Here is a 12,982-nt window from a genome sequence, read left to right as displayed (position 1 = left end):
ACAGACACTCTTGAAACAGATGTCAGTCATACAAACTCTGTATGCTGACACCGAGCCTGGCCAGGTGAAGAGAGGTTTGACCTCACTAAGGCATTATGTCAAACCACCCACCCTTCAGTTATTGAAATGGCAATTTTGGCTGGGCTTGGTGCCATCGGCATAACAAATTTATGAGATTTCTCTTCGTTAACTGACATCTATTTCAGGAGTCTCTGCTAGTATCTTAAGCAGATTTTGGAATGTCGTTAACTCAGCCAGCACTGGGGTCATTGCTTTGTCTTGTGACTAGGTTGAAACATCCTTACAAGGCAAGGTAAGATTCTGTTGCTCCTCTGATCCTACGTTCAGGAATTCCTGGCTTTGTTCCTGGCCCACTGTCTGTGGTCTAGCAAGCCACACAATTGCGGAGTGCAATCTTAACCTCATCCTAGAATGGGATGGGGCTCTGCTCCCGGAATTATGCAAAGGAGGACCCCAGTAAACCCAGGAAGTCAATGGTAACATTCCATATGGCTATAGCTGGGCTTGCCTGATGATTGCAGTCCAATACTAATCCCCACGTGGCTGCAGGCCATTTAGGGAGAGTCACCTGGTCTATCCACGGTCTCACAAGTCAGCCTCGGGGAAGAAGATTCCCTGCTTGAGGGAGATGAGGAATAGATTTCTTCTAGCAGTGGTGCCAAGGCATATGACGTTCTCTGTATCAAGGTCCAGACCAGTGGTTGTCTCGGAACCAGGGTCCTTTTCAACATGGGACCAGAATCCTCCACAAATACATATATCAGTGTCGTCAGTGACTTTTGCTGGGATCAATGCTGATGGTTAACAAGGAGCCATCTCTAGCTCTAGATTTAGTGTGGGGCTCAGCGATCTCCCTGTCTCCCCTCAAGGCTTTATGCAGTCTTTCCCCTGGAAGACCCCAAGCACTGCCTAGAGTCTCTGCCCTGACGTTTGGAGTGGCCTCTCGACGCCAGACTTTGCTACCATTGATGTCTGCATTTGCTCTGCCACCAAACTGGGCATCCTATGTCTACTGGAGGGGTTGCTTGTAGATGTTTTATCTGGTACCAGACTCCTGGATCCAGAGAGGCCCTTCATTGACTGCTCCAGTGAATGGAGCTTCAGTTCAGTGTCCTGCAACTCCTCAAAGAAAATGATCGGAATATGCAGAACATATATCTGGTGCATGATTCGCTCCCAAGCAGAAGAGGCATATGCTGTGCCCACCCATTAGCAGAATTAGCCCGTTGCAGAAAGAGCAAGGCTTGAAGCCCAAAGATTTAAGAGTCCACCATTAGGTAGGTGGTTGAACCATGCTATATGGGGGCAAGTCCAGCTGTCAGGAATCAGTCTATGTGGGTCGTAGTTTATCTGTTGTTTCTACAGCAAGTAGAGTGTATTTTGGAAAGTTCTGAAGAGTTTAGTGGGAGCTAAAGCCTAACAGATTGGACATTCGCTAGGTTCTGTCTTGCTACCATGGGTGGAGAGAGGAAATTAAGGGAGGGTCGCAGCTGCCCTGCCCCTACAGGAGCATGAGACAGCACAGGAGGCACACACACCAAGACTGGCATCCACACAGACACACTCAATGACGGAATGTGTTTCTCTCAGATGAATAACTGTATAAAAAGCAAGTCAGACCTCAGGTAAGTGTTGAGGCATTTTAAGAAAAACTCACTAACATGGCAACCCTGAGATGGCCTTTCTGCAGAAATGTGTAGTCCTCCAACTGCAGGGTAGAAGGTTCCAGCATGAAGAGAGGCTGATTTCTGTTTGTGTATTTTGGGGTCTTTTTTATGCAAGCAGGCCCATATAAGAAGAGTCAAGTCGCAGAAGAGCCAGTCTTTGCCACTCTTGGTCCACGACAGAGGAACAAATTAATGTAAAGGGGCAGTGTGGATGCAAAAGGAAAGTTTCATCTGAGACATTAAGTATCTAGCTGCAGATAAATAAGGTCCTTGGGGGTAAAACAGAGCACATACATTCAGAATGTACAGTCACAGAAAGTGATCACCTCATACCCACCTGATACCATGCATTATAATTATATGCAGCCTGATTAGCTTGCATGTCTCCATCCATCATTTGGGTAGATGCCAACGTCACATCATCTGTATGTGCTTTCTTCTCATCTGGTTCCCCCGAGCTGCAAAATTAAACAAATGTGTTTTGTTTAACAAACTTGAAAACACTGTCTAGAAAAGCTTTAATTCCTACATGAATGCGTATTTGTATACTTTATAAGAATCAAGGTGACATTTTCAAGCCCGGGTTTCTGAGGTGGGAACCCAAAGATGGAATCCAATTTTGAGAGGTCAGGCACAAGGGTCCCTTCCAACCCTGATATTCTATGATTCTATGCTGCTTTCGCTGAAGTCAACAGGAGCTGCAGATGGCAGCACCTGATTCTTAGAGGCTACTCGTTCAGATGCCTAAATACGGCTGGAGCTACTCAGCTTCAGGTAATCAAGTTCTTACCCCAAGATTTAGTTATTTTTGGCAGCAGTGCTCTTTACCCTGTCTCTGCCCTGTAACTTGTAAGTTCCTGATTTTGCCAAGTCCTTTGTGTTGAAGAAGGGAATATTCTAACGTTCCTAAACATTTGGGGCACACGCTTCACTAACAAGAATAATGGGTGATGGTAACCAAGTACTGGTCTAAACTGAACACCTCCTTTCAAAATAGGATGCATTTTTAGGTTTAAGTGCGGCCCAGGCCAAAGTTCCACGAATTCTTCCTGAGATGCCGCACTCCATGTTATTTTAACTACACGTAGTAATCCTCCATGCCTGGCAATCATGGTTAGGACTGTAGGGGTGAGGAGTGGACTGTCAGTTCCAGTCGTGTAAGGGCAATCTCTGAAACTCTCACGTGAGTAGACTCCTGTACAATGCTGTGATGTGTGTCTTTCAAGGTCAGAAAGTCACTGCAGAAGGGAGATGGAGGGACCCAGGGAGTAGTTATGGAGCACTCTGTCCCCAGTACTCCCCTGTCTGAAAGCAAACTGAATACATGTGCTTGATCAATGGATTTCCTGCCTCTTAGGCCTATTTCTGCATAGTCAGGCCTGGCTGTAGACGCATTGACTGTTTGGACTGAAAAGAGAGTCACACCTTTGCAAGGTCTGGGCTTACCCCTGGCAGTCTGGATCCAGGTTTTGCCTCTGGTTCTCTCTTGTATGCCAAACAACAGCCTCAGGGGCCAGGGGCCATTCACACACTGAACGTGGAAATAAGTCTGTGCAGTGTTTAATACCTTCCTGGCATCTAATCTTATCCTGAACACACATCTCTCTTGTAAGGTCATGGATACTGTTGCTCCTATTATACACAGTGGTAATATAGGACGCACTTTAAAATGCTCTAGTTTGTTGAAAGGATATCTTCCCCTGGTATCCTTTCACCTACAAACAGTCCCAAACCAACTACCGAGATTCCTGTAGCTGTCAGGCATCATCAGCAAAGATTAAAATCCCTGAGCTCCAATCTAAAAAGGCTTATAAAGTAGTAAAAGTTGCTTTGAGGCTTGTTAATTTAAGATTGACATCCCTCACTTTAGAGTTTTAAGGACCAGGTTATTCCACAATTTTTCCTTGTACTCTATTTAATTCTTGCTCCAAAAAATGATTTTGTGTGAGGCACTTTAACCTCATGATCTAACCAGTCACAGATATTGGCACAAGATGCTTGATGCAACTTCTGGAAGATTATTTAAGACCATTTTAATTATTTTTTTTGTTATTTGTGAAAAGGCCAACTGAATCCAGCCTACAGCTTTTCAACTAGTTATATCCAAGACTTCTATCCTGAATTCGGATATAAATTTTGTTTGCAGGATTAAAGACAGGTACATTAACCCTTTTCTACTCCCAATCAAGAACTTCTATTAACTTTCAGATTATTCCAAAAATGAATACACATTTTGTACTCATTGACTTCTCAATATTATGTGAAGTTTATTCTAGATTTTAAGCATGTGGTATTAGTGGGGTTTAATTTATGCAAGTTAAGTGCCAGCTTGTAACGTTCCTGTTCATTGGCATGTACTGCTCTGTTCCAAACTGGTTAGGCCTCAGCTGGAGTAATATGTCCAATTTTGGTTGCCAATGTAGAGAAAGGATGTAGCAAAACTGTAAAGGATCCAGAGGTTTCATCCATTCACCATATCCCACAATCTGTTTAGATCAAAGGATGTTTGGAAGCCACTTCTATCTGATAAGTTTCACTCGATTTTACTAGACATGTTACAGGTTTTCATCCTAGACTTTTCATTACTCCAAAGGAATCCTAAGACTGAAGTTTTTGGCTATTTGATCTATGCAGCCAGAATATCTAAAACCAACATTCGGAATAATTAGAGACACTCTGGAGATGTAATCATATTCAACTGTACTTAGTCTTCCTTTATATTCTTGTTAACTAGGGCCAAAATTTTCCTTAATCAAAACTGACCTTTTGTAAAGCACCTTGAGATCTACGGATGAAAGCCCTCTGACTGTGAAAGTTCTCACTTGGAAAGGGTCATGGCTGGTGAGATGAAGCAGCTGGGGGACTAAGGGAATCAGCCAGCTGGTACTCGACAAGGAAGAACTTGCAATGGGAGGGAAATGTGTCACCAACACCATTGCTAGCTCTTTCTCTGCCTTCAGACAGTCATCCTGACCCTGGAAGCTTCCTGGTCTTGACTTGCTGGAAATGCCTGCATCTCCCCACTGATGAAAGCCAGGCTGCGAGAACCACCCCGTGTGAGTGGAATCTGTCAATGGCGTCCCTCAGGAAGCAGGTGAGAGATGCGCAGGTGGCGGCGGCTCCCGAAGCAGAAGGGCTTCATCAATAGGATGCCCGTGGAAACATCTGGGATGAAGGATGCTAGTTGACTACAGTGGCACCAGGGGAGGACGGAGAACCAGTTGCTGTATGGGAAGGAGACTGGTTGCTGGCCACCTCAGCCAGTAAGCAGTGTTCCACCTTCCACCCAAGTCCCCCGTCCATCGAGGTGAAGAAATGGTACACTGCACTGGCAATGAGTGACAAGAAGCACACCTCAATAGCTAAGGACAAGGAGCCACAAGCCCCTAAGGCTGGGAGGCTCACAGCCATGGCATCCAAGAAGAGGCAATATAGGGTACTGGTGGTCAGGGACTGCTGAGGGGAACAAAGGCATTCATCTGCTGACCTGATATAATGTTCCAGGAGGTGGGTTGCCTGCCTGAAGCCTGCATCCAAGATATTACGCAAAGGTTGTCAAGGCTTATCTGACCCTCTGATCGCTACCCCATGCCGCTCATCCACTTGTGCACTAGCAAAGTCAGCAGCAACTACCAGACTCTGGGAACGAGGGTGAGAGTCAGGAGCTCAGGCTGTATTCTTGTCCATCCTTCTGGTTGAGGGTAAGGGCCCGGGCAGGCACATGTGCATCCTGGAGATGAATGCATGGCTGCACAGCTAGTGTCAGCAGGTTTAAAACAAACAAAAGGAAGTATTTCTTCACACAACGCACAGTCAACCTGTGGAACTCTTTGCCAGGGGATGATGTGAAGGCCAAGATTAAAACAGGGTTCAAAAACGAACTAGATAAGTTCATGGAGGATAGGTCCATCAATGGCTATTGGGCAGGGATGCAAAACCATGCTCTGAAGTGTCCCTAGCCTCTGTCTGCCAGGAGCTGGGAATAGGCAACAGGGGATGGATCACTTGATTCCCTGTTCTGTTCATTCCCTCTGGGGCACTTGGTATTGGTCACTGTCGGAAGACAGAATACTGGGCTAGATGGACCTTTGGTCTGACCCAGTATGGCCGTTCTTTTGTCAATGGGAGGGCTTTGGCTTCCTTGACCACGGGATGCTGTTCTGGGAAGAGATGGGACCCACCTGACCAAGAGGAAAAGCATCTTTGCACACTGACATCCTAACCTAGGGAGGAGGGCTTTTAACTAGGTTCAAAGAGGGCAGGTGATAAAAACCCACCAGGTAAGCATAAAAAAGGCAACCCTAACAGAGAGCTAGATGGTGGGAAGGGGAGACATGGAAATTTAAAATAAGATCACAGGACCCACAAGAGGCAAACCAGTGGGGGAAGCTGCTCAACATCTTAGATGTCTATACACAAATACAAGGAATATTGGGAATAAGCCAGAAGAACTGGAAGCATTAATCCATAAGCTAAATTATGACTTAACTGGCATCACAGAGACCTGGTGGGATAAGTCCCATGACTGGAATACTGGGATAGAGGGATATAGCTTGTTCATGAAGGACAGGCAGGATACAAATGTTGCACTATGCATCAAGAATATATACACATGTTCTGTGGTCCAGAAGCACAGCAAAGGCAGACCAGTTGAAAATCTCTGGGAGAAGATAAAAAGGATAAAAAAATAGGGGTGACATCAGGGTGGGATCTCCTACAGACCACCAAATCAGGAAGAGGAGGTGGATGAGATATTTCTAGAACAAACAATACATATCCAGAACACAAGACCTAGTAGTAACTGGGGACTTTGCCTACCCAGATATCTGTTGGAAAAGTAACATGGCAAAACACAAAATTTCCAGTAGGTTTTTGGAATGTATTGGAGACAACTTTTTGCTTCAGAAAGTGCAGGAAGTAACCGGGGAGACAGCCATTTTAGATTTGATTCTGACCCACGCAGAAGAATTGATTGCAAACCTGAAGGTGGAAGGCAATTTGGGTGAAAGTGATCATGAAATGATAGATTTCATTATTGTGAAAAAAAGGAAGGAGGGAGAGCAACACAATAAGGACCATGTACTTCAAAAGACGCGAACTCCGCAAACTTGTAGGTAAGCTCCCATACAAAGAAAATCTAAGGGAAAAAGGAGTCTGGAAGAACTGACAGTTTCTACAAGTGACAATATTAAAGGCACAACAGCAAACTATCCCCATGTGAAGGAAAGATAGAAGACTTGTAAGAAATCAATATGGCTCCGTCAGGTGCTTTTTAAGGACATGAACATCAAAAAGAAATCCTACAAAAGGGGAAGCATGGACAATTGCTAAGCAGGAGAACAAAAGAACAGCACAAGCATGTGGGGACAAAATCAGAAAGGCTAGGCACAAAATGAGTTGCACTTAGCAAGGAACACAAAAGGCGGTAAGAAGAAATTATTTAAATACATTTAGAAGTAAGAGAAAGATGAAGAAACGTATAAGTCCTCTCCTTAGTGGGGAAGGAAAGCTAATAATTGATGACATCACGAAGGCTGGGGTGTTTTATTTTGAGGTGCCTATTTTGCTTCAGTCTTCACTAAAAAGGTTAATGGTGACCAGATGTTCAACACAATATTAACAAAAAGGGGGAAGGAATGCACCCCAAAGTAGGGGAAGTACAAGTTAAAGAATATATTGATGAAGTGGATGTATTCAAATAGGCAGGGCCTGATGAAATTCATCCTAGGGTATTTAAGGAACTAACTGAAACACTCTCGGAACTGTTAGCAATTATCCTTGAAAACTCCTGGAGGAGAGGTGAGGTCCCAGACAACTGGAGAAGGGCAAACGTACAAAGAGCAACAAAAAGAACCCAAGGAATTACAGACTAGTCAGCCTACCTTTGATACCTGGAAAGATACTGGAACAAAATTATTACACAATCAATTTGTAAGTACCTAGAGGATGATAGGGTTATAAGGAATAGTTAGCATGGACTTGTCAAGAACAAACAATGCCAAACCAACCTAACTACCTTCTTTGACAGGATTGCTGGTGTAGTGGATGGGGGTGGAGGAGGGAGCATTAGACATGGTATATCTTGATTTTAAGTAAGCCTTCTGAGACAGTCCCACGTATCATTCTCATAAACAAATTAGGGAGATGTGGTCTAGATGAAATTATTGTAAGGTGGGTGCGTAACTGGTTGAAAGACGGTATTCAAAGAGTAATTATCAATGGTTCGCTATCTGGTGTATCTAATGAAAATACTGAATAGTACCGAACCCTGTGAGACCCCATTATTGACTTAAAATTTGCATATGACACCAAGTGGCATAGGTTGCAAGCACTTTGGATAGGATTAGAATTAAAAATAACCGTGACAAATCGGAGAACTGATCTGAAACAAGATGAAATTAAATATAGACAAATGCAAAATACTTCACTTAGGAAGGAAAAAAATCAAATGCACAACTACAAAATGGTGAATAACTGGCTTAGGTGCTAGTACTGCTGAAAAGAACCTGGGGTTATAGTGGATCACAAACAGAATATGAATCAACAATGTGCGCAGTTGCAAAAAAGACTAATATTCTGGGATGTATTAACAGGAATGTCATATGTAAGACAAGAAGTAACTGTCCTGCTCTGCTAGGCACGGGTGAGGCACTGTGTCTAATTCTGGGGCCCACACTTTAGGAAAGATCTGGACAAATTACAGAGTGTCCAGAGGAGAGCAGCAAAAATGATAAAAAGTTTAGAAAACCTGACTTATGAAGACAGGTTAAAAAAAAATGAGAAAAGAAGATTGTTATTAACCCTCCCCACACCCATCTTCAAATGTGTTAAGGAATGTTATGAAGAAGACAGTGATCAATTGTTCTCCATGTCCACTGAGGGCAGGACAAGTAGTAATGGGTTTAATCTGCAGCAAGAGAGACTTAGGTTGAGAAGCAGGAAAAGCTTTTTAACTATAAGAGTAGTTAAGCTCTGGGATAGGCTTCCAAAGGAGGTTGTGGAATAGCCGTCATTGGAGGATTTTAAGAGCAGGTTGGACAAACACCTGTAAGGGACGGCTTAGGTTTACTTGGTCCTGCCTCAACGCAGGAGGCTGGACTTGATACTTCCTGAGGTCCCCTTCCAACCCTACATTTCTGTGATTCTATGCGGAGGGTTTTGTTTTTGGTTTTTTTACATATTTCCAGGAATTCTAGCAGCTTCCAGCATAAGCATTTGAGTTTACGTACTTTTGGGATGCAAATGCTGTAAATTAAGGCAAAAACCATTACAGTCGAGTTAGAGCTATAACTAGATACACTACACTCTATTTGATATTTAGCACCACTCCCTTTTCTTTTGGGCCTCCTGGGAAGACAGTACAAAGCCCAAAATAGTTGTAAGGGCTTTAAAAAAACTGAACTTGAAAAACCCAAAGTACTTAATGATGAGTATGAGGCAGTCAGTGACGTTCTCTGAAATGTTTCTAAAACATTTCAAAATGTTTTGTTCCAGACACACTACACACAGTCTATACAGTGACTTCTACAATACCCCAGGATCCTGTCTTTGCTACCCTGGAATTCAAAGCAATGCCACTATTGCATGAACTATTAATTGACTTAGGAGCATGAGGTGAATACAGTTCATACCCATTTTCAGCTTTCCTTTTTAAAGAATCCTGCTCTTTTAGAAGTGTTTGATGTTCATCATAGGCATCCAAAAGCCTGAGGGGGAAAAAAAATAATCACAAACACACCTCAAACTTTGTTTAGCATGCATGTTAAATTTTCAAAACAGTACAGCCTGTAAATAATTAGGCTACCAACCTGTACATCTTCCATCCATGGTCAATCAAAGGATGTTGTATAGTGACAATTGTTAAGTATGTCTATTTCAGACTGTAAAAATTCTTTATTACTATGAATCTAAGCAAAGGTAAACTAATTTTTTAAACTGAATTAAGACCAAAAGATTAAAGCTATCCACTATGACATGAGGAAGACCAAAAAACTTGCTAGTTTGAATGATTTTCATAATGCACAGCATGTATTTGTGTGTTAATATAGTGAAGAACAACATTTTCAGCAGCACGTGAAGACATTTTTCCCCACAAAAATACCAACCTACCATTACTTACAGTTGTGTTTATATTAAGCATTTATACTGCACCATAAATATACATGATGTTTTACATGTGTTGCTATCATTCATATAAATATCTGAAGATCTTTCACAAGTAATATGAAAAATAGAGGAATTCAGTGCTGCATGAAGAGCCATATAGCTATCAAGTAACAGTGTATAAAGCAGCCCATCTTTCAATAGGCGCAATAACAATTTTTATGTTTCCTAGATATTTCATTTAATATAGGCTCAGCTGCTGGTTCAGATTCCTCTTACTATTGCAGTTCAAAAGGTGACAGACCAAAACTGCTTCTTCCATCAGCCATCTCCTTTGACACAAGTAGGTCGGGAGTTCCATCCCTGGTCTTTTCGTTCTGCACATCTCAGATATTTTGTCCTGCAGCACCATATCAGAACCTAAAAGCTTGTTTTCTCCTAGTCAATTTCCTTTCTGGGAGTTACATGCATAGTTCCCATGAAAATCAGTGCATATCAGAAGGCAGAATGTTACCATAGGGTATTATTAGCAACATGCAATGCAGAAAAGCTAACTTATAGCTTGGAAAATCCAAGCCAAAACCAGGAAAATTACACTTTATGGTAGTATTGAGAATGAAGAGAATAAAAAGTATTTAATTAAAAGTTGCACTTGTGTAAATGTCCAATGCCCAGAGAAGGCTCAATGCACAGCACACAATTAGAAAGCCTGTGATTTCTGAACACATTAATGATACTAGTTCTCAAGGATAAGCCAAGTTAGGGCAAGTTTGAAAATTTAAGATGTGTGGTTGTGGGTGAAGTTAGAGTACAAAAAAAAAAGCACCAAACACTATTCTTTGTGTCCTCTTTCAAGACTATCCCCCACTATAAAGCCTAGACACAGCTTTCAAACAAAAAGACAACACTCTTTTGAGCTGAGAACAAGCATGAGACAAAATGGCAGCTTTTCCAGAAAGTTGATAATACTTGAAAATAGGAACTTAGTATGAATTTGTCTGTCCTCAACTCTAATATTGTCACAATTGCAGTGTTAAAATAATAGTTTAAGGAGCATGTCTAACTGAAACTCTTCCCCCAATGTTATAAACAGCACCTCATTTGGTGACCCCATTACAGCCGTAGTGTAGGTTAAATCTTACTTGTTGACGTCAGAACCAAAATCTTCCAGAAATTCCACTTTTCGTTGAGAAAATGTAATCCTCATTTTTATAGACAATGCACCATTGACAGCTTTGTCAAAACATGTGAGGATGTTTTCTTCATTTTGCTTAAGATCCCCACTATACTCCATTTCAAGTAAGTTGAGATACAATTTAGTGTTCTCCTGTGCGAAACAAGTTACAGCGATTGTTGTAAAATACTGTTTGCCCAAGTACATCTCCAGCATTTCTTTCTAATAAGTTTGACAACTCTGCACATCAGTGTCCTACACTGTAAATAGATGTTATAGTGTAGTCAGTACAAAGGTTTCCTGTCCGAAAGTGTAAACATAGGTGCTCTTTGACCTGTGTCACTTTATAAATAGATCTACTGTAGACCATGTGCATCTGAGGGTATGTGTATCCTTGTGATTAGCATGAGGGCTCGAAGACCAAGCAGTTCTGGCGCCCAAATAAAGTGATCCCACACTAACACGACCAATAGTATTTAATAAATTCCTCCCGTGCAACGTCAGCATCCCTGCATTGTTTGTGATTTTTGAAAGGGAGCAGGACAGAGAAAAATAAGGATGTCTCAGAACACTAGGGGAATCATGGATGCTATCTGAAGAGTGAAAAAGGTAAGATTCATAACCTGCAAATCTGGCAACGTCAGCTTAGAGGGACTGGTGTCTCCATGTGGCAATAAAATGCTTTACATACAGTCTGAAAACCTGTCATCATTGTTGCCATGTTTTAATGCACTGACTAAAAGGAGGAGGAAATTAAATATCACAGGACTATTTATAAAGCTTTTAGGAAACACATACTTTGTCTCTCTCAATGGCTTCCAACAGCACTTTTCTTGCTTTTGGAAGGTTCTTCTGAACTTTGAAAAGATGTCGAGCTAGTTTGATGGCATAAAATGACGATTCACTGCTTGATTTAGCATTCTTAACAGCTTCCTGAAGCAGGTGTTCAGCTTCTTCCATGTTTCCATGTCGGCGCTCTAAGCTAACTCTTCGCAAGCGAACCATTGCAAGTCCCAGAACACACTCTTCAAATGTTTTCAAAATTCTTCTTGCTTCATTGATGTTCCCTAAAAATGTTGGATAAGTATTTAATGCAGACACCATGTATCCATCAACTCTTTAAAAAAAAATCACTGCCAGCAACAATCCAAAGGCTGATTTAACTAGAAAAGCCTCAATAACTTGGCTCTTACCCTGCTGTTCTTCAAAGGCAGCCCATAGCATATGAACCATTGGTTTCTTAGGAAGATGTATTGTACAGGCCCTGCTGTAGACATGTCTCACTCCTTCAATACTGTGATTCTCCATATACTTGGCATACTACATTTGAAAACAGAGTATAGATTAAAAATAAACTTTAAATTATTCAGTCTTTAAATACATGACAGAACGATAAAATTCTTTTGTTTAAACCCATTCAGCACCTTTATTGAACCACTAGACTAGTTTCTGTAAGGAAGGACGTAGAGAGGCAACGAGGTTGGCATATGCAGCAGTCAAATCTGGTTGCAAGCAGACCATCTCCTAATGCAACAGATATAGTTATATATGAACAACATTCAACAAGAGTACAAAAGGTTAGTCACTAGATCAATGTTTGCAATCAGTAAGAATTCATTAGTAAGTCACTCCCCTTACCTTAATCCAGAAGTCCTCATAGAGGGCACATGAAATAACACATCTTTCAAAGAGGACTACAACGCGCTCGTGAGTCCCATTTTCTATCTCAAACTCTAAGTATTCTTTCCAGTTTTTCAACTGGGCTTTCTCCAAAGGTTTTACATGGAAGTACGGTCGTTTTATCTGCAACAGATGAGTAACATTGGAGTCAAATTCAACAACTTAGTCAAAAATACAGAGCAAGATAAACTGTTTCGATGTTACTTTTTATTGGAATTTATACCACACCCTTTGACTTTTCAGAATAATAATCTTATGTAGGCTATTCAAATATCCAGATCTTAATGGACTAATTTTAAAGGGATACTATAATTGCCAATTCAAGTTTGGGCCAAAA

General features: G+C 41.6%; 1 protein-coding gene and 1 non-coding gene across 7 annotated transcripts in view; both read right to left on the bottom strand.

The window, feature by feature from the left end:
- PRPF39 (pre-mRNA processing factor 39) overlaps positions 1-12,982 on the bottom strand; it is a 33,770-nt gene that overhangs the window by 4,458 nt on the left and 16,330 nt on the right. For all 6 annotated transcript variants that reach the window (XM_045014640.1, XM_045014641.1, XM_045014643.1 and 3 more), the window contains 6 exons: positions 12,604-12,768; positions 12,159-12,285; positions 11,764-12,032; positions 10,934-11,118; positions 9,320-9,394; positions 2,026-2,146 (listed from right to left, as the gene is read on the bottom strand). In XM_045014640.1, the coding sequence (XP_044870575.1) occupies positions 2,026-2,146; positions 9,320-9,394; positions 10,934-11,118; positions 11,764-12,032; positions 12,159-12,285; positions 12,604-12,768 (942 nt within the window). The remainder of the gene's footprint in view (positions 1-2,025; positions 2,147-9,319; positions 9,395-10,933; positions 11,119-11,763; positions 12,033-12,158; positions 12,286-12,603; positions 12,769-12,982) is intronic.
- On the bottom strand, positions 11,598-11,685 carry LOC123370578. Its single transcript, XR_006579475.1, has one exon. It is a non-coding gene; the product is annotated as a small nucleolar RNA SNORD127 (small nucleolar RNA).

Source organism: Mauremys mutica, chromosome 4 (genome assembly GCF_020497125.1).
Source record: "Mauremys mutica isolate MM-2020 ecotype Southern chromosome 4, ASM2049712v1, whole genome shotgun sequence".
Taxonomy (NCBI): Eukaryota; Metazoa; Chordata; order Testudines; family Geoemydidae; genus Mauremys; species Mauremys mutica.
This window is presented reverse-complemented; position numbering and strand designations above follow the sequence as displayed.